Source organism: Hippocampus guttulatus, chromosome 7 (assembly GCF_054856545.1).
Source record: "Hippocampus guttulatus isolate MCC_2025c chromosome 7, RoL_Hgut_1.0, whole genome shotgun sequence".
NCBI lineage: Eukaryota > Metazoa > Chordata > Actinopteri > Syngnathiformes > Syngnathidae > Hippocampus > Hippocampus guttulatus.
In genome coordinates, this window is record NC_141267.1 from 18,272,440 (window position 1) to 18,294,095 (window position 21,656).

A 21,656-nucleotide genomic window follows, 5' to 3' on the forward strand; every position below is an offset into this window, starting at 1 on the left:
GGCCTTGTTTTGCTCCTTTTCTTTTTCCAAAATAATGCGCATATTTTGGGGAGGATTAAGTGTGAAGCCGGTCATACTGACCCGTGACTAGTGTTTGTAAGAAACAACTAAAACAGCAGAAAGGCAACAGTGCATTATCGAACACAAGAGGATGATTCAACTTTAGCAGACTTTCCTCCATAGTTTTACATTCCTAAAATAACGTAGTCTCACACACACACCCACACACATCATATATAAGTAGTCGTTTGCATTTGTTTAAGGCAGCTGGAAAAGGTTTGTATGGCGTGCACAGATACACACCATCTCACAGTGCTTCTTTTAAAGTTACTTACAGTGAAGCCCCGCATATTCCCGGTTCAGCATTCATGATTCTGCCCGTTGGCTTCACCTTTGACGCCAGAGCCATCGCCTGTCTTTTCATCAAATTTACAGATCGCCGCGTGCGTCCTGTCTGTTTGTTTCCACAGGCGATCGGCCATGACTCAACTAATTGTGTCTGCAATCTTGTGTACATCGTTATGAGCAGCTTGAAATATTGTACACATTTTGACCTAAATTCAGCCAGATGGGAAGGATAACTCGGAACACAAATAAGACAAGATTATCTGGCATGAAGTAGTGCGCTGAATGACGCTGTAGGTTGCCTGCTACGTGAGCTTCTTGCTAGTTATGTTGATCGCGTTTTATACCAATACGTTTTTACACTTGTGAGATAGTTGCAGTTCAAGTATGTGTTTTATCGTCTCTAAAGAGATGTCTTCTTCATTCAAGAGTGCTTTGTTTCAAAATGGTAGCCTATAGCTAGCGACGTTTAAATGGTATTTGATTTTAAAAGATTTCTCCTCATTCATCACTCTCGTGTTATTGTTTAGGAATCCTAGATTCTAGGTTGGTATACGTTCGCTTTTTACACAACTTTGATTTGATTTGATGCTTTTGTGCCAGTTAAATAACATTATTCTCCGCGCTGCTTCGTCGTCATCGACCTATGCCGATGAATAATAAAGGGAGCTTCATAGATTACTTTACCGCCATCTTGTGGCATCATGGTGCCAAGTAATGATACTTAAGTGAGTTCAGGAGCTTCGTGAGGCGCTTTGTTTAGCTTTGCCTTCTTGCGCCATTTACAGACAATTATAAACCTCTTAAGGAGGCAGTGACAGTTAATCACAATTTTTTATCCCGTGAATAGTAGGGGTGCCCTCTACTTTCCATTTAACTTTGATTTTACACGTGGGTGAGTTACTGTGAAAGAAGGACTGCTCGTCATTTGTCAATCCCAAATGGTTGAATGTTACTAAAAACATTGCTTGTTCAGTTTTGTCAAAGTTTTAAAGGATGGCTTCGGAGGGTCTGCTACTCCGTTGTATTGTTGCGATACAAAAGGTCAACGAGATGGAGTGCGTCCGTGCTGTCGTAAATGCAGCACTGGTCAGTACCAAGCAGAACATTCTATTGTCCCGCTATGATGTGAGGTTCACTCTCCTTTCCAATGATCATAAAAAGCTTTCAAATAATGCAATGCCTAAAAATAATCTCTCTCCACAAAATAAGTAGCAATCTGAACAATAATCATCGTAATCTATAAAGTGATTTTCCTCGTTCATCTACATCGTGTGACTGATATAAATATAATGTACACGGACAACAGCCTTTTCCATCTAGATCCAGAATGGAATCATCTACGTGCTCCCTCGAGACTCACAACTGACCTCTGATCAGCGTCAGGACGAAGTCTTACGGTAGGCGGTGATATTCCAGCAGGGATAGTGGGGTAGTCTTTTTTTTTTTTTTTTTTAACCTCTGCAACTTTTCAGGTGAAGATTTGCTGCCGCCCCCTTTCACGTCCTGTCCCACTTTCAAGTTGATGATGACGCCAAGACTGATTGTCTTCCTCCTTCTTCTTGACGCTTTCCTGGCGTCGCTCCTCTCAGCGCGCCAGCGTGGTGATCAGACTGGCGCACATCTCAAAGAAGTCCATGGTGTGCGAGCCCTGGCGTGGGGTGAGCGTCGGCGAGCTGCCACACAGCGAGCCCGGCAGGGACGAGCTGAGCTGAGGCATTTCTGCTACGTGGCTAGCCGAGTCGATGCTGAGGCGTGGCCGGTACAGGCCTGCCGTCGAGCCAGACCGCTGAGGGGTGGAGGACCCTGACTTGAAGCCTGCAGCCTCGACTATGTCATCTGGAACGCAGAGGACAGGGGAGGTCAGTTACATTTTGTTGCGTTCCTGAGTTGATAAACACGCTAAAGTATCCTATCCCAGCTTTGGCACGAGTTAGATGTTCTGTTGTCTACTAAATCGGTCAACAAGGGAATTAATTCAAAGTCAACTAGAAGCAGCATTTAACAGGAGGAATCTGTAAAATTTACTTTTTAATGCTGGTACAGTGTTACCCTGTACAATGTGTCGAGGAGCTTGACAAGTAACAATGCACGAGTGGTGTTTCTGTCACCAACCGTCGATGCTCTTGAAGTCGAGGAGGTAGGATCTGTTGTCCACCTGGTAGAGCTGCAGGCTCATTTTCACCAGGTTGCCCGTCACTGGGTTTTTCCTGCGCACTCGCAAATGATACGGGTTCACCACCTACCGCACAAATACAATTGTGGGATGCAGAAAACATTGTATTTGACCAGGGGTGGGCAAAATACGGCCCGTGGGCCACATGTGGCCAGTCACGTTTTACATTATAGGGTTGATAAGAATTAATTAATTTGAAGAAAAAAATGTATACATTCGATATACACTTTAAGCACCAAGCCCCACCCCATCTGTTCTTTATAAGAATCAAATGTGGCCCTTGAACACAAAATCTTAGCGAGTCCCATATGAGACATCCCCGCCCACCTTCCAGTCAAAGCCCAGGTGCTTCATGGCCCTGTAAACCTCCGCCATGATGTCATACGGCCGGCTCTGGCTGCGGATGCCCAGGTGCCACTTGGCCTTCTTGACGGCGAGCGGCTTGGGTCGGGTGGTGTTGAGGGCGTCCAGCGGGCAACGCGCCTTGGGACTGTCGGCCAGCAGCGGCGGCATCCGCTCCGGGTGCGGCTTAACCCCCGGCGGCAGCGGCATGCCCTCCTCGATGAAGGAGCCTTGCGGCGGACTGGAAGCCAGGTAGAACTCGCTGGCCTGTGTCATGATGCGCCGGTTGTCGATGATGAGGTGATAGGCCACCGCAAGCTGGTCCTGCGTGGACAAACACGACTTACTTCTGACCAGGGGCAGCGGTTCGCAAACTATTTACAACCGGATCTCTTTAGACCGTACACGTTTACTCATGTTGGGCGGTGGCTTTATGGTGCACTGTTTGACTTTTATGTGTCCATTTTCACCATCCGTAGATTACTGGAAAAGTACGGTGACTGCGGTTAGCTGGCTGATACCTGAGGGTCGCCGCTGAAGAGGCTGGAGACCACCTCGGACTCGTTGCATTCAAACTTATCGCACACTTCTTTGACGGCCTCCTCGTCCAAGACGGTGGTGTCATACGATGGATCCTCGGGAAACAGGTAACCTGGCAGATCCTGTTTGAACCACTCGTGCTCCCTGAGAGACGGAAAATGAAATCAATGAACTCATAATGTTGGGCAAGGGATGGGCAAAGTTTTGTGCTCGTGCGTCACATTTGATTTTGACATCGGACGGCTGATTTTAGACGAGAGGCAGGGTGTATACCCCGAACTGGTCGTAAGCTAGGTCGTATGGCCTTGACTTTTTCCAACCCTGCGCTCGAGTCCCCACCCACCTGATGTCCTTGATGGTGGCCCTCTTCAGCGGGTCCACCTGCAGCATGTGCATGAGCAGCGAGGCCACCGAGCGCGTCAGGTACTCTGGGATGTAGAACACGCCCCCTCGGATCTTTTTGAACAGCGTGGGCACGTGCTCGTCATCGAAGGGCAGCGTGCCGCACAGCAGGGCGTACAGGATCACGCCGCAGCTCCAGATATCCACCTCTGGGCCTGCGTATAGCCTGATGACGAGGCGTGACACTGTTATGACTTACTCTCCGTATGAAAATAACTAACACAGATTATGAGCGTGAATTACAGCCTTTATGACAGTGTTTTTTTTTTTTTTTTCAACTAGGGTACCAGACCCACGACAATCGGCGAACCATAGCTTGGTTGTCAAGACAGACCTTCCCGAGATGACCTCCGGGGCGGCGTAGTTGGGCGAACCACAGCTCGTCCTCAGGAACTCACCGTCGGACATCATGTTGGACAGGCCTGCACACGATATCCAACATATACGGTATATACCTGACCAAAACTGAGTAGAACAATTTGTGTCAAATCAACTTTTCATTGACCGGCAGGATGAGTCCAACGGGTGAAAAGAGCACACTTAAATCTTTATCCGCCTTTTAGTGCCAAGTCTCTAAGCGCTGAGCAACAAAGCTCACCTAATCAGATGACGCTCGCTCTCTCATGGCGTCAGCCTAACACTCTGATACCAGACCCCCCCCCCCCCTCCCGCTACGTGCTGACCTTCCTTTATCGTTCATCCCCAGTGTCCTTAACACTCCTTCCAACCGCTTGCCAGTCTGCGGTTCGCCAACAAAACACACCCCCTGAGTGTCCCCCCCCCCCCCCCCGCGCACCCCCAGTTCCCTTCCTATCGGATGACACTGGGCCTCAAGGCATCTTGCCAGTGCTGATATGAGACCTGCTCGTTGCTAGGTGACCCCACACGCCCCCCTGCTGCTGGCATAGTTGTTTTGAAAAATGTATCGACCCTCTTTGTGGTCCGATACAGGGAATCAATACATATTCTAAGTTGGAACCCATGACTAAGTCATACTAGTTGAACTCAAAGATAGTAGTAAGTTGTATGACTGGCAAGAAACAAGTGGATAAACAGGTTCAATGTATCTTCTGACATCGAATGAAAGAACGTTTCATTGTTCTGCCTGGCACTAAACGTCAGTGACATAGACACAGGAAAGTACGAAAGAAACATTATTTGTATTTGTAAATTCTTTCAGCACAACAGCGGTTGTGATTTACTGCTGCAAGTAATACTGTAAACCCGACACAGTCGTGGTTTGGCACAAGCCAATTAGCAGATTTTGAAAAATGTACGTGCCAAGATAAATTGTCAAGGTCAATTGTGTTTTTCGGGACTACTAAATTGGGCGGCCCGGTAGTCCAGTGGTTAGCACGTCGACTTCACAGTGCAATTCCAGCTCCGGCCTCCCTGTGTGGAGTTTGCATGTTCTCCCCGGGCCTGCGTGGGTTTTCTCCGGGTACTCCGGTTTCCTCCCACATTCCAGAAACAGGCATGGCAGGCTGATTGAACGCTCTAAATTGTCCCTAGGTGTGAATGTGAGCGTGGATGGTTGTTCGTCTCTGTGTGCCCTGCGATTGGCTGGCAACCGATTCAGGGTGTCCCCCGCCTACTGCCCGAAGACAGCTGGGATAGGCTCCAGCACCCCCCGCGACCCTAGTGAGGATCAAGCGGTTCGGAAAAGGGAGGGAGGGGGAGGGAGGGACTACTAAATTCAAAGGCCTAATGAGACTGGCTTTTGTAATGGATGGAGAAATAGGCTAGTTTTGAGAGTTTCCTGTTTGGAAAAAAAAAAAAAATCCTACCAAAGTCCGCGATCTTGGCGTTCTTGCTGGCATCCAGCAGAACGTTCTCGGGCTTGAGGTCTCTGTGGACCACCATGTGTCTGTGGCAGTAGTCCACGGCCGAAATAATCTGCTGGAAAAGGCGGCGAGCCTCCGTGTCCTCCACCTGACAGATAAAGGAGAACGGAAATAAAGAAGGAAGTGGGGGAAGGTTACAAATGCTGTTTAGAATGGAGTGTCATGTTTGGGTTTGGCTCAGATTTGCTTCGTGTCAGTGAAAACAAAGCAGTATCGTCTTTAGAATGGCAGAAACAACAACATTCCACCTTAAATGTCCTTCCAGTGAATAAATCAATCAACCCTTACCCGTCCATGTTTACAGATGTAGTCAAAAAGCTCTCCACCGGACACATATTCCATGACCATGAAGAAATCTGTTGGCGTGCTTATCACTTGGTATCTGAAACACAAGCACGTGTTTCATAAAACTGGAGAAACATTGATGAATGGCTCCTGTCTGATCCCAAAGCCTCTTAATGTATCCAAAGTATGTTTAATGCATAAAGGCACTGAAAGAAAAACAGCAAAGGCAAGGCTGAGTCGTGATGTACGGCCGCTGAGTAATGATTATTCGATAGAAAAATGAAAATACGCTGTTCATCGCCGTCCGCGGGTTTATTTCACGTTGACCGACGCTTGAAGCCTCTTGTAAAAAGCGTGTTTGAGTGCATCGTGTGTACATCAGTAGCAGCGATCCACAGCGTACCCGCTCAGAGTTTTGCATATCTGCCATAACTTCCAGCGCGACAGAGGGCTGACCCTCAGAGGGGGCCTAAAAATAACACGGAACTTGTCGAGACGCACTTTGCCAGAAGGAGAGAGCGGGAAAGCGAGAGAGAGGAAGCAGGCAAGGTCAAAGGGAAAAACATTGTACAAGAGGAGCCAAGACGCATTGGTGAGGATTTAGTCAATGCGGGGAGTGCTGTGTTAACTTGAGCTGACTTGTCTGCGCTCGTTCTACCTTCTGAGCCTCACGGGCATGCTCGGTGGCGGCGCAGCTGTGGTAAACAAACGGCAACGAGCACAGCAAAAGCCACAAAAGGCCAGTCAAACTGACGTTGGTCACTCACAGCTTAATGATGTGTGGATGCCTGAATAGTTTCAAATTTTGAATCTCCCGTTTGATTTTGCCCACCACGTCCAGGCTGCGGATCTTCTGCCTGTTCAGGATCTTCACTGCCACTTTATGCCCCGTCAACTGGTGCTCTCCGACTAAGGAAAAAAAAAAAAAAGGATACAAAAAAGACACGTTTGAGATTAACTGAGGTGATTTATTTATATAGGGCATTTCATACACAAGCTAACTTGTGTATGAAATGCTCAATGTGCTTCACAATTCAGTTACATTTAAAATAAATAATAATAAACTCCAAGTAAAGAAATAAAAACGATCTTGCTAAGATGACTAAAACTATCTCCAGTGTAATCAAAGATTTTGGAAAATTTAATTTTAAAAAGCCAATAATTTAACTGAACTTTTTGCCGGCAAATCAATGTCACCAGAGGTCCGATTATCGGATGTCTCTGAAAGTTGATCCTAAACGATAGTGTGGGTTTGCTAAAAGGTAATTTTTTTTTTTTACCCCCCTCCCTAATCTTCTCGGAAAACAGTCAGGTCAACTATCTTAAAGCAGAGGACACATGTATTGAATATCGAGCCAAATCTGTGCATTTTATAGATCGGTCAATATATTAAAGATTATCATTTTTGTTTGCATCAGCGGTTATCGAGCACAACTGTAATAAGCACTTAGCTATCTAGGTATGCCCCGAAAATATTATACATCCTTGCTTTGAATAGTCTGCTGCTATAGTTGCCTATAATGCCTTGTTAACGGCCATGAGTGCATGCTCATCCGACATAAAAAGAAGTTTTTTTTTTAATCCGACTGTCACTTGCCAGCCAGCATTCCAATCGGGACTTCAGACTGATGTGACGACTCTAGAGTGATTTGTTCTTATCAGTGGGTGCACGCATGACTGAATGTCACATGGACAAAGACATAAGAGCGAGGAGAGGAAATATATTTTCAAAAAACTGGTTAAACAGCCAAAAAGGGGGGAGATTCTAGCATGGCAACATTCTTCTCAGCCAGTAATTCTAAGATGCTCTTGGCGTTGTGAGCAGGTGCGTTGTCATGGTTAGGCAGCCCAAAATTGTCCAGCCACAACTTTCACCTCTTCTCGTAAACGCTGCAGGATGTTTTGTAGATGTAGTGGCATATACTGAAGGGTAAAGCTTTTAGTTTATAGTTTGGGTTTGGTATATATTTTTTTTCATTGATCCAGAGGTGTAAAACTGTGTCATCATGCAGTTTTTACAATTTCGCAACATTTTTATTATCACATTATTTGGACATTTTAGATTTGCAAGCGAATGTTTGTGGGTGCCAAGGGAAGAGGAGTTCCTACTGGGTTGTTTTGGAAACCTGTTGCACAGCCTTTTAGAGTGCTTATGTGGATGTGCCTAAAAAGCTTCACTTCCAAGCATCAATTATTAAGCATGAGCACAAAAGGGGGAGGTCGGTAATCCTAACTGTTAATGGCACTATAAGCAGCTCGCGTCACCTTCGACTTTATTTGTATTTTAGGCAAAATGGGGTGGAAATGTAATTACTTAACACGATACAACCTGCTGGACGTTTTATTGTATTGTAGCATCAACTGCGTGTGAAATGAATGTCTTGTTACATTGACATTGGGCGAGTGGTCAAGTTGAAGCTCACAAGGTCACAAGTGGTCAAAACTAGCTGACGTGAAAAAATGTACGCCTCTGTAATTAGCACGTACTATATGGCTTTTCTCCCCTGACTTATAAGGCGTTTAAGTGCCTAATTTAGCAACCAACACGGTGAGACGCTAGACTCTGAGCCGCGTAAATTAGAAACGAGACTGTCCAATTAATCTCAAACAGAAGGTAGGTTAACCACAAGCTAAACCGGTGTCCTTTAGCGTAACGGGGGCGCTGGAAAAAAAAAGTACGACAATATAAATAAATAAACTGGCAATACGAGGATACCGGTGTCCTTTTTTGTACTACATAGTCCAACCAAGCAAATCCACCTGCCTCATAGAAAGCAAGTGATGGTGGTCAGTTTCGGTGGAAGAATTTGACTTTCAAGAGAGCGTATTCCTGAATCGCATTTACGCCTTGGCGATCTTACGTCGCGAAGGTTGCTCAGCGTAGATGCGCAAAACAACTAACCATCGCTAACTTGGATTCCACACGTCCAAAAAAGGGGAGGAGAGGCGTTCACGTCAACTACTTCCCAACCGAAATACACACAAACATAAACAAGGCAATAATAAACACGACTTAACTCTTTACTTTGCCGAAAGTCCCCACTCCAAGCGTGTCACCGAGGATGTAATGGCCGATCTTCACCCTGCCTTCGTGTTTCTGCTGTTGCCGCTCTGCCATCTTTCTCCGTTCGGCGATGGTTGGGGTCTCCGCTGCGTTACCGCGGAGTGGACGAGTGGGTGGCTGTGTTTGCCTGTGAGTCAGCGGGGCGCGCGGAGGGAGGGGCGCTTCGTGTCTGCTCGGGGAAGACGGTGCTTCGCGGATGACCCCGCCTCTCTCGGCTTTAAAGGTGGTCATAAGCGCACGCGCCACACTACTTCACGTCGTTGCCTTTAAAGCTAATTCATCGTACGCATAAAAACAAACGTCCCCCACCCTCCCGCCCCACACATACACAAACGAAAACGTAATATCACACTGTAACATCTTGTACACACGCCCACTCACTCTCAGAGAATGACTGGTAAACCGAATCCCGCGCAGATGGACGGTTCCCGTTGGAGTAATTTGGGTTTCTGGCCACTAGATGTCACTACAAGACTACACCACTGTCTGACATTAATGGGTGAATTTAGCAAAATTACAATGGTATAACTGTCCGTTTTTCGAGATAGTAGCGACATTAGTAAGATAATTTGTGGCAAAAATTATATTAAAAAATTGAATCAATAATCTCTCTTGGTCAATTTTGTACTTCTGATTAGATTTTTTTGAGAAACCATTGTGCCCGAGGAAGAACAACCAATCAAAAACAGAAGGCATGACCAACAAGGTATCGATCATTCACCATGCATTAGCAGGCGCACTCATTGCCCGTCACCTCCGCAGCCTCGCGCTGACCTGTTAGCTTGGGCTTCAGGAGCTTTGCCGAAACAATGTTGGAATGTCCATCCCCTGGGGAAAAAAATGCATATCCCTCATTTGATTATAACTGAAGGCAGGTATTTGGTGAAAAAAACGTTTGAGAACCACCACCGCAGAGATTCAACGAGTTTTAAAATCCAGCATTAATATATTTTTGGCCAGTGGGTGACGCCAAACACGCCTTTTTCTATCAGATTAAAGGGCTCTAGTGCGCGTGTCGTACTGAATGTAACCACCAGGGGCGCTATGGACGTATTTAGCTGTCCGGGCTCATCCATCCTGGCTAGAGGAAAAAAAGTTTTCCATGCTGGGATGGAGCCGCTTGAGGGCTGAACCTTGCGGACAGTCTGCTGAGGAAACTTGAAGAGAGAGAGAGCAGGGGGAGTAAGACGACGACGAGGAGGAGGAGTAGAAGCGTGAAGATATAACAAGAGCGTCTGTCGATGTGCGCCTCATTTCTCAAAAGAAATGCAAAGTGGCGCTTGGCTGCCATTCATTTAGTACTCGCCGGCGCTGAAACCCCCAATATTCCCCAACTTTGGGACTTCTTTTTTTTTTTGTTTGTTTTTATATTTTATTTTTGTATGTAAATATATATAGATATATATATATTTTTTTCAGAACTGACAGTTTTGCCCAGTGCGCGCGCACCCGTGGGATTCGGATCCGACACGAGTGGAGTTGTCCAATGCAAAACTACCTGTATGAGAAAGCCATGGCACAAGAGACAAGGAACGGGGGAAGCTCCACGTTAAACAACAACAACAACGGTGCCGACAACTGCAAGAGGAAGCTTCTGGTTGCGCTGGACATCTTCTGTCTTCTACTTGGTGAGCGCACAACTACATTTAACTCCTGTTTTGTTTTGTTTTTTCATTTTATTTATTACTTTTGTCTCTTCTATGACTGCATTCACAGTTGCTTCCGTGGTTTGCAACGACTGTCAATCAGAAAGCTTATCGTTTGTCAGTATTGCTGGTTATCGGCCAATTAATGTGCGGTAACATCTTATCATGCAGCTCCAGTGCAACAGAATATCGAAAATACATTGTAAATAATGCACCACGTTTGTTTGTTTTTAACGCAGTTACATTCCGCCCCTCACTTTATACAGTATATGCTGCGTTCCTTGCCACACTGTGTCCCCAAGGGCATAAATGTTTTGAAGTGTTGTGACCTGCCCTTTAAATAGCACCGGTACCCCCATCCGCTTCCAACCCCTTGTGCCTTCTCAACTTGGGCCATTTAACCGCCCCCCGCCCACCCAGCCCCTCAAAAAAAAAGATCCATGGTACCATTCCAGACAGAGTTGTCCATACCGACAAAATATTGTTGAATTATGAAGACGCTGATGAATGCCTCCTGAGTTTGTGTCGTTGGTTCTGCTTTGTGTATTTATTTAATGCTCTGAGTTCCTGTCTAGTTGATCCTGTTAAATCACACACAGTTTGATTGATGTTTGCTCTGTATAGGAGTGTAGAAGAGTGGTTCGCACAGTCGAGAGGTCGCGGGTTTGAATGTCAGCCCTGGCCCTCCTGTGCGGAGTTTGCATCCCACTTCTTCGCACTTTCCAAACACATCCGTGTTATGTTCTTTGAAATGACTCAAAAATCATTTTGAGTGGTTGTTGTTTATATGGGCCCTGTAAGTGGCTCCCCGCTTCTGTCACCCGATGTCAACTGGGATAGCCAAGAGAGAAAATTAAGCAGCAGAAACTGGAATTGAGTTTAAAATTGATAGAATCCCGATTACACAAGCAATTTTTAATGCAACACGTGTCCTTTATTGATTTTTGTTTTTATTGAATTTTTCTGTTACATTTGACGTCATAATGGGTCATGGCTCAGCTGGAACCTGTCCCAGTAGACATTTAACTAAGATGGACTACACCCTAGAATTGCCCCCAGCCAATCGTGGGGGTAACATATAAACAAACAACCTGCCACGTTCACACCAAAGTACAATTTAGTCTTCAAAGAACCTAAGACGCTTTTTTTTTTTTAAGTGGGAGGAGAAATCACATGCAAGCACAGAGACACAGGAAGTCTTGAGCTGAGACTGGAACCTCTCAACAGTCAAACAGATGTGCTAACTATTCAGCTAACACCGAAAACTTGTGATGAATTGGCGTTAGCCGGATTGTTGTACTGTGACCTGTGGGCTACACTTTCTCTGTCACATCTTGTTTAATATGTTAAGAAGGAACATACAAGAGGTCAACATTGCAGTTGACCTCTTATGGGCTTGTCCTTTCACTTTTTAATGTCCGATCGCTTTCGGTCTGCTTCTCTTTCTGGAAGATTTACAAAAACTGCGCTCCAATCTACGGGTTAACTTCACCTGTTGTCCGAAGCGCCCCATCTTGCCCCCACTTTGCTCGGCCTAATAATTGCTTAAGCATGTGTTGCGGCACGAGGGGAATGCCTCTCCCATCCAAGGCGAGGACCCTGTGTCTGAAAGAGCAGGTGCGAATCGCGCCGCCAAAAAGCACTCGATGGAAAAGGCAAGCAGTCGGCAAACATGTGACACTGGCGACCGAGATGTTACGCGTTTGTTTTTACTGCCTTGTCTAAGAAACTCGCAACTTTTTTTTTTTTCCAAGAGCTTTAAAGTGTTTCATCTGCACTTGGGAAAAAAAATAGACAGAAAAAATGATGATGCTCTTCCAAGCGCACATGAAACACATTTCCTGGCTGCACTGACTTCCTTGGCTTGTAAAGACCGCAGAACACACACATCTTCACACATACTGCGTGTGTGGATGATGTTCCAAAATAATGACATCATCTCATAGTCCAATAACGGCCAGTTCTCGCTCAAATGATGTCAAAGCTAACTATGTTTCATGCTCAACGTGAGTTGAAGTGCGATGCGAGTCCAAGGTTTTTTCCCTTTTCTTTCTTTTCAAGGGATAAGAGTCACTTGAGCAACGAAAAAGGCATTCTGTATGTTAGAATATGAGAACGCGGTCAAGCCGGAGTTCATTTTGAGAGAACTTCAAGAAAAATACACCAAAGGAAAGCGGATTTGGGAGACGGCATTCCTCGTGTATATGCATGTGAACACAATAGGCGCAAATGGCCACTTTTCTTTTGTTATGATAAATGCAATCTGACTGCCCCCGTGGCGATTGGTTGGCCCACTTTTAGTGATCCGGGCTGGGACAAGGGGGTGGGGTGGGGGGGGGGGGGTGTCGCAGGGATATGACGGGGGCTTTAACAAAGGTGGGGTGTGGGACAAGGAATGTGGGTGTGTGAAGGGCCTCAGATTGTCCTGTTTGCGTGTTGTTGAGTGAAAAGGCCCACACAATAATACCATTCTTGTCCATCTGCCAGCACACACACATAAACACACACTTTTTTTTTTTTTAAATGTCTGGCAGCAACACAACCTCGGGCAAAAAGAACATCTGAGGTGCCCCATAATCACACCGGTGGGTTCCTTTAAAAACAAAAACAAAAAAAAGCTGTTTTTTTTGGTTTTTCTGGTAATCTCAGCTGCTAATGATGCATAAACACAGCAGGACGGGCACACACACACACAAACATGCACACATGCACACTCACAGTCTCACAAACACGCAGCGGCGACCGCACTCTCAGAGTCTGGCTTCGCCATCTTCCGTCCAGTTTTTTTCTTTGGGTCTGCTTCTTGCTATGTTGTACGGCGCGCGCTTCTGTTTGTCAGTTGCAACACTGCATTGTCAGCCTTGTGAAAAGTCAGACACTATTGTCCCTCATCCCATGGGGGGGGGGGGGGGGGGGGGGAGTGTAACTCACAGGGAAAAAAAAGCCATGTTTACATTTTCCACAATGCAAAAGCGCACTGTTGAAGTTGGAAGCTACTAAAATGTTAAGGATCTAATATTGTAACCTCCACCAAGGAACTCGATTAAGTTTTAACGCAGATCTTGATCAGGGCATGGTTGTTGGAATTTTTTTTTTCCAAGCATCTATGCAACTTCAAATGGGTGGGGGGGGGGGGGGGTTATTGGTATTCGAGCCTGTATTTGGTGGACTACAGTGTTCTCGTAAGGGGTGGAATGACTTCCGACTTTTTGGATCGATGCTGAGGTGATGATTCTGTCGTCGATGTCACTTCATCGAGAACGTGATTGATATTTGGTTTTTTTTTTCGTTGTCCACTCCCTGTGCATGCTTCCATTGTTAAGTGATGCCTCCATGTAGTTAATGCCAAAACGCGTCATTAGCAAAGAACCGGCATTGTGCGGCAGTAAAGTCGACACGTCGATGAGTCGACTAGTCGGCTCAACGCCTACGTCGATGATGAAAGCGAATTACATATTTATAAACAAATGCTACCTTGCCAAATGACTTCATAGGGCAAGGAAATGTTTTAGGGCAAATTTGAATGGAGGTGTGCATCCAGAATTGTGCCCCTGCAAGTAAATATCGACTGGGTGGGAGTTTTGGTTTCTCAACCGCACATGGTGGGGAGGCATTTTTATGTCATTCGGAATGAAAATCAACAACATTAGAAGTGTGAAAACAAAGTATTAGAGGAAATGCTCATTTCTGATGCGCTTTAAGTCTCTCGCAGATAATTCAACTGGGAGACGGTTCGTGCGCTTGTATAGGTGCTGCTGTTTTGGTTAGCAACGTGGCTCAAATGAGCAAAGGGGAATTATTTGCAACGCACAGTCTCAACATTTTCATGTATCCGGGGAGACTGCTTGGTGGATGCTGCTGTTTTTGGTTCGTAACAGAACCCAAAACGAGATCAGCGTGCCCTTCCCGCAATGATGGGAACTTCCCGTTTTCTTTTTCTTGATCGGTAAAAACAGGTGTCTCGTCGAAGGAGGCATTAGCTGGGATTAATTGTGCTACCTTGTCTATTAGGGATGGACACTGTTTGAGGAAATCTAGCAAGATAGTGCCTTTGTTTTTGCGTTATTTTTTGCTTGTGTTCAATGTCTGATTTATAGGTGTCGATCCTAATTAGAAATTTTTTTTTGGAAGTGTTTCCATGCTACTGAGTGACATTCTAAGTCAACATTGGGCTGACGGTGGCTCGATTACGTCAGTCAAAACATGAGCCGCAGTCACCCTTTTGCCAAAAGGAGTTGGGCACTTTGATGAGTGATATTCGGGGAAATTAGTAACTGCAGTTCAGCCTTTTAGCTCCGAGGAATCAACTCACCGAGTGTCCCGGGAGACATTAGTCTAATACCCCCTCCCCCCCGCCCTCCCCTCCACACACCCTATCCTTTCCGGCATTAGCCGCCCTAGCACTGCAAAGCAGTCACGCGGTGCCGCTCATTAAAACCGGACAGCTTTAACCTCTCGGGCTTCTTGGCCACTTCAATGCTGAGTCGGACTCCGCAAATATTTCCTGGAAATTCTCAAATTCTTCATCTGCTTGCCACGCGGTGACCAAAGCTCTCTTGATGTGACATCTGGCGTCACTTTGGGAGTGAGGCAAAGGGCACGCGATGGTGTAGTTAGTCGGAGGTGTGCTGCAGTGGGTTGTTTGGCCTTGTACGTCTCAGTCAAGAGTTTCAGAGGAGCGGGTTGACAGAACACGGTTCCAAACTGATTCGCTCGGAGGTTGGGTGAAACTTTGACGTGATGTGTTTATTGATTTTTTTTTTTTTTTTCAAGGGCGGGATGTTCAGGAGCAACTCCGTGGAATCGTACTTTTTCTCGAATCTGGACTGGTCACCTCTTAAGTGGGCCATTATCATTCACAGTCGCTCAGCACAACAACACAGAAGGCTTGACATGGATTTGATTTAATTTTCAAACTCTTTTCGAGGCAAACGGGGTCAAAGTTGGGAAAGGAAATAGACGCATATAGCGACCGCATGCCTACATTGTGACATTCGCGAGACGCGCGTCAACAAAATATGCCGTCGGGATCGAAAATTATACCGACGATGATGTTTACGTCTTGCGAGATGCGGTGTGCGTGTTTGCGTTGCGGTGTCCTGCGGCATCCTTGTGTTATGCAGCACATTAGCAGATGACAACACGGGAAGGAATGTGTACCATGATGCAGACTCTGCTCTGTCCCTTAAGTTGTGGTGGTTTGTGTGTGTGTGTGTGTGTGTGTGTGTGTGTGTGTGTGTGTGTGTGTGTGTGTGTGTGTGTGTGTGTGTGTGTGTGTGGCATCGTATTCCATCATTGGCTGGTCTGTCGCCTGACTAAAATGCCTGAACCCCTGGGATTTGTGTGTCTGCCTAAGGCTGCTATTAGAGGTGTGTGTGTGTGTGTGTGTGTGTGTGTGTGTGTGTGTGTGTGTGTGTGTGTGTTTAAGTATATTCCATGGGCTTTATGGGTGCCCAGAGGTGTCATTAGATGTAATCTGAAGGTCCGTGTGCCATTTGGTATCGGGCTGCAGAGAAACTGAACAAAAAATAATTGTGTAAGAATCAGAATCTGGAAAATAAAGAAACCTAAAAAAAATCTGTCTGTGTCAGGATAAGACAAAGCATCGCTGTCGGGCGGAAGCATCGTATGTCCAAATATGCTGAATTTAAAATGATCGTTTGTCTACGTGTGCCCTGCGATTGGCTAGCAACCAGTTCAGGGTGTCCCCCACCCACTGCCCGAAGACGGCTGGGATAGGCTCCAGCAGGCCTGCGGATTAGAAAATGGATGGATGAATAGACAAAAGTTGCGGGGCTTCCAAAAATTAGATCAACATATTAAATGTAATTTTATTTGTCTCTGTGGCGGCCATGACGAGCGTTAACATCTGTCCTTGTGTGGTTTCCATAGAAACAAGTTGACCATCTATTGACGCCGGTAGTATTCGTCCCCTTTTATATTTGACACTTTTTGACCTGTTCATTTTTCACGGCGCAGCTGATGTTTACCGTTGTCCAACAATAGTCTTTACGATCATTTATGATGACAGCCCTCTCAGGTAAACACACTCACGAGTGCTTATTTAGATAAGTGCGCAATTACACCCCAGCGTCTCACTGTAAACGTGTGTGTGTGTGTGTGTGTGTGTGTGTTTGAGCTTTTTATTGCCTTTGCGGGATCTTGGCTAGCTCAGGATGTCGTTACTCCCACTGAAAATAAGGGCTGGGAAGCTTTCGAGGCTTTTACCTACACTCATTGTAATACAGCATGCGGACAAAAATTTTGGGACATGCGGCCATCACACTTGCATGAAGTGGGGGGGGGGGGGGTCTAATTCATCCCAAAAGCTGTTTGCTGGATTTGTGGTTAAAATGGAAAACGGAATCCCCAAACCTTGGTCGGGGTACAATTGTCCAAATGATTTGTCGGGAATTATAGCGGCAGCCGATAGACGAGTGGTTAGCAAGTCCGCCTCACAGTTCATCGGTTCTGGATCCGAATCTTGAATCTGACCTTTCTGTGTGGGATATTGTGCATATTCTCTTACGAGTGACCCAAATTGCCTTTTTAAAGTCTACTAGCTCAATGCTAACACATAATTGGAAACACCATCGAAGTGCTAGTCAATAGCATCGTCGTCGTGGCGTTATAACCGTTCAAGCAACAGTTTTGAACACAAATGATGAAGGTACACATCTAGATGGGTATTATAAAAATGCACTTTAGTGGGCTAATTTTAAAACATTAGAAACATTTGTGGGTTTGGGGGGGGGGGGGGGGGGGCAACAGCATTTCGTCCAACCGCTATTGGAATAATGAAGCGATTAAGAGACTCGTGTAGATCCAGTTGCATGATATGAGAAGAAGAAGCCTATCTATGCACTTTTGAGTCTCTCAAGTGTAGCAGTGCTAGTCAGAGACCAAAGCCGCGGTCCTCATTGCATGGTTGTGGTGCAACATGCTGTCCCAGTTTGGGCCTCCCTGTTGGTACACAGGCCTCTCTTGTCTGTCACTTTCTCTTACTAACAATCCTCTCTATGAGCGGGTGTGTGTGTGTGTATGCGCATATTGTGTGGATTTAGAGATGCTATGTTTGGGGTGCGGGGGTTGGGACTTTTCACTGTTTCACTGAGGACAATAAGCCTTTTGATGCATCTCGGCGCTCCTTTGTTTCCCCTAATGAGGACCAACGGGTCTGTGGCAGACGGAGTTTTTCTGTGGGGTGGGGCGCGAATAATTGAATGAGCGAGAAATTGTTGGTTGGAGGGCGTTTTGTTTCGTAGCGCTTATCTGCTTGGCTGTGGCTAGCACTTGGATGCTGATCAGCTCTGTATCTTGATTTGAAGAGCTTGACCTGATCTGAAAGGTCGGCCAGCGGTGGGAAGTACTGAAGAACAAATACTTTATTACTGGAAAGAATTTGAGTTTTCAGTCATCTGTGCTTTGAGAATTTATATTTCAGACGACTCTTGAAAATAGACATCAGTACTTTGTACTCCTTACAAGATCAGCTAGTTACTTGTTAACATTAGCTAACTTAGCATTTTTAGCTACTCAGTTGGTATTGTTGTTAAATGTACTGGAAACACATTGATTTTATAACATAAAAGACTAATGCTAGCTTGCGCTTAGTATAAAAAAAAGACGTTTTTTTTTCTTGTGCCAAGTCATCAAAATTGGCATTGTACGAGCATATAATTGACTAGCAACTCATGATTGCTTTTTACTTTTGTACGTAAATGCATTTCAGGATCCGTACTGTCCTATTTTTACTGAAGTAGTTGAATCAGTACTTCAACTAATACAAGAGTCGTTTCATCCTGTTTTTTTTGTAGTTCTTACTTTAGAGTGTGTGAGTACTTTAGCCACCTCTGGTTGTCGTCACCTGGCCTTATCTTGTTAACATACATAGAAGAACTCCACACTAAGCGTTGCACACATCGTTCACACGTGGGCTCTGGTTTGACACCCATTGTCCCCCAGTGATCAAGGTAATGGGGAGCAGATGAGGGCCAATGCAGGACAAGAAAGGGAACAAATGCCGTGAGCTGTTATCCTAAACACAAGCGTCAGGTTTCAAAGACGATCGTAGCCTTCCTTTCTGTTGCCCGACTTTTGTCCCTTGGCGCAATAATGCCATTATGGCATCAAGAGCGCAACGCCCAGTCAGCCAGTCAGCGAGCTGGCCCATCGAGCGGCCACATAGCACGATTGCCGCCCCCGCTCAACCCCCTTGGGTGCTGCTCAGATTTCCCCCTTCATAGAAACAGCTGAGTGCTTGCTTGGCCTGCGCTTTCAACTACCACTGTGGTGCATCGATGAGTTGATCGTTTTTTTTTTTAAAGACATTATAAATATCCCCTTGCCTCACTCCACTTGTTAACAGGGGGAGTGGATCTGATTTCCAACAAAACAGCAGCAGGGGACTCTTAAAGGAGGTGTTTTATGCATTCCAGGTGTCTCAATAACTCTCGCAATAAGATTTTGTAAGGAAGGGTGTGTCGGAGCCGAGCTCAGCTGGTCCTGGGTGAGAAGCTGGGTGCACCCTGCGCTGGTCGCCAGCCAATCATAGGGCACATAAAAACAATGATTCACAGTCACATTCACGCCCTATGGACAATATCGAGTCTTCAGTGAACCTCACATACATGTTTTTCAAATATGGGTGGAGAAAATCTCGAAACACATGTTGAATATGCCTGCTCCACACAAGGAAAGCTTCAAAGCCCAAACCTCAGAGCTCATACGCAGATGCACTCCTCCACTCGTGCTGCCATCTCTGGGATGTGCTTTTGTCAAAATAAGATCAGGAATGATTGACCCACCATTTTAGTTTTTTTTTCATAATGAAATCGGCCCATTTTTAGGGAATGGCTGTCAAGCAATTGGCCCAGCCCTCATCCTGGGCCACATAGTACTAGACCAATGATGAGTCTGGCATCAGGGGTTTTATGAGCTTCCTCTTGTCATTTTGCATAAAAGCAGGCTGGATTTCGCCGGCGAGTGTATGCTTTGCAGCAGGTTGGATCTCTTAGCAAGTGTATGCGGAACAGGCAAGCTTAATCTCACCAGCAAGTGTATGTATAAAAGTGGGCAGGATCTCGCTGGTGAGTACCAGCTGGGCTGGATCTCACCAGCAACTGTGTACATAACTGTGGGCTTGGTTTTGTCAGTGAGTGTAGATGCATAACAGTAGACTTGATCTCTCCAGCAAGTGTGTAACAGAAGGCTGGCTCTTGCCAGGGTGTAACTCACCAGCAAGTGTATTCCTAAAAGTGGGCCGGATCTCGCTGGCAAGTGTGTACGTAACTGCGGAATACGTTTTGTCACGGAGTCTATATGCATAACAGTGGGCTTGCTCTTGCCAGCAAGTGTATGCAAAACAGCGAATTGAAGTATTTACGTAGCTGGTTTGCGAGTGCACATTCAGGCCATGTTTTGTCATCTGGTCATCGTTCTGCATTTCTGGCTGTTGTCCTCTCGCCAGCAAGTGTGCACAACAGATGGCTGCCTGCTTCTACTTAGGGAAGCAGAGCCCAGAGTGTGAGAGAAAAAGACAAGAAAAAAAAAACACTTGGACTCAAGGCGGCAGCAGTGTGTGTGTGGTGCATGGACTCATGCAATCTGTCTTGTCACTTGAAAGTGGCTCTGGATCTTCACCCTGTCCAGCTGATCATGACATTGGCAGAGAAACGTGCGTGGTTCTTATGTAAATTTGCTCTATTGTTATGTAACAGTGAGGCAGAAGTGCAGAAAGTCTAACTTACATTTTCCGAAATAGGCCAACAAGATTTACTTGGTGTCTAAATGTCACACTTGAGGAGTGGGCAGGGTCTCCTGAGACCCTCCTATTTTTCTACTAACAATAATGACTACATTTTTCATAATTTGTCCTGTTTAAAGTGTGCCCACAAGCCAACAGCAACACAGGAACCTGCTGCAGAAACATTGAGCGTGTCCTGTGATATGCCAAAAACAAAAACAAACCAAAAAAGGTATTTATTCCTGTGAATAAAATCTCTCTGAGTAAGCAGATGCTGCTGTAGCGGCCCCCGATTGCCACATCGAGGGAGGGGCAGGACATGGTTTCTCTCTGTAGACCACTCTGCTGACCTCAGCCACTCAGCCACTGCACTGTGCGTGTGTTTTGTGACCTTTTTTTTTTTTTGGTGACACACATCAGGAAACAAAGGCTGGATTTACAATGCAGAGTTCAAGTGACACAATCCCGACTTTTTCGTTCCCAAGTGGCACAGTTTGGAAATGTGTAATTCTGATGAAAAAAATTGATGTAATGCAATTTGGGCCTTATTTTTTGGGTTTCATGAATATAAATTCAAACCTCTGATACAGACATTTAATCCGAAGTGACCACTTGGAACTGCGGCGCAAATCCAGCCAAAGATACGCAGGACCTGATCTTAGAATCACTCCTACGTGTTCATTATATCGCGGGCGAACCACAATGAATGTGTGCGAATACGGCCTAGGGTTTGTTCGCAACAAGCCGAGTTGGTGTATTTGGACTGCGGCAGATTTCAGCGGTGAGCTCCTCAAAAATGTTTGACGGGTGGGGAATCGTTGTAAACGCTGCCAGTGAAGCCACAGTCATCCACTCTAGACACCCACGCGGGCCCACACAGACACAAGACGCAGACTTAGCGACACAGGCATGTTATAGTGGAATTCCAGAGCCACAGTTTGCGCGTCCCGTCTCTCACCTTTAGCCTTCCACCGTTCTGCTCATTTTCAATCTTGTTGCCACCTCAAAGGCCATACTTAGTTATGCACTTAAGTCGATTTTTTGGGTTATCTGCACTTTACCCGAGTATTTCATTTTGTGAACTTTTTACTCTTACTCCCCACATTTGGACTTATAAGGTGGAAAAACAGGGACAGCAGAGACATACTGTGGAGGCGTCTGAACCACGGAGATTCTCTTGTTTCGCTCGGAATAAAACCTGAGCCAAGACATTTTACTGTCTTTACTTTTTTTTACTCGTTGAGTTCAGTATTTCAACTTACACAAG

General features: G+C 45.8%; 2 protein-coding genes and 1 long non-coding RNA gene across 4 annotated transcripts in view; 2 read left to right on the top strand and 1 right to left on the bottom strand.

The window, feature by feature from the left end:
* Nucleotides 1-1,355: 1,355 nt before the first annotated feature.
* prkaa2 (protein kinase, AMP-activated, alpha 2 catalytic subunit) lies at nucleotides 1,356-9,394 on the bottom strand. The gene is made up of 10 exons (XM_086116043.1): nucleotides 8,953-9,394; nucleotides 6,702-6,843; nucleotides 5,938-6,031; nucleotides 5,593-5,737; nucleotides 4,140-4,227; nucleotides 3,747-3,971; nucleotides 3,385-3,547; nucleotides 2,849-3,187; nucleotides 2,461-2,587; nucleotides 1,356-2,184 (listed from the first exon to the last, which is right to left on the bottom strand). The coding sequence occupies exons 1-10, from the start codon at nucleotides 9,227-9,229 to the stop codon at nucleotides 1,934-1,936; spliced, it is 1,851 nt and encodes a 616-aa protein (XP_085972169.1). The 5' UTR covers nucleotides 9,230-9,394; the 3' UTR covers nucleotides 1,356-1,933.
* On the top strand, nucleotides 2,082-4,180 carry LOC147202795 (uncharacterized). The gene is made up of 3 exons (XR_015101416.1): nucleotides 2,082-2,207; nucleotides 3,343-3,510; nucleotides 4,088-4,180. It is a non-coding gene; the product is annotated as an uncharacterized LOC147202795 (long non-coding RNA).
* A 709-nt stretch (nucleotides 9,395-10,103) lies between the features above and the next one.
* Nucleotides 10,104-21,656, top strand: part of plpp3 (phospholipid phosphatase 3) — a 32,992-nt gene continuing 21,439 nt past the window's right edge. The window contains exon 1 of one of the 2 annotated variants that reach the window (XM_086115474.1): nucleotides 10,104-10,626. In XM_086115474.1, coding sequence (XP_085971600.1) covers nucleotides 10,485-10,626 — 142 coding nt within the window. In that variant the 5' untranslated portion in view covers nucleotides 10,104-10,484. The remainder of the gene's footprint in view (nucleotides 10,627-21,656) is intronic. The other variant, XM_086115473.1, reaches the window with a different exon arrangement.

Excerpts from the sequence above, each read along its gene's own strand:
- prkaa2 (XM_086116043.1), bottom strand. The coding sequence starts at position 9,229 with ATGACCACCTTTAAAGCCGAGAGAGGCGGGGTCATCCGCGAAGCACCG. Across the intron at positions 3,188-3,384 it reads TCTTCAGCGGCGACCCTCAG|GACCAGCTTGCGGTGGCCTA; the intron begins GTATCAGCCAGC and ends TTGTCCACGCAG. Across the intron at positions 2,185-2,460 it reads CGACTTCAAGAGCATCGACG|ATGACATAGTCGAGGCTGCA; the intron begins GTTGGTGACAGA and ends TCTGCGTTCCAG.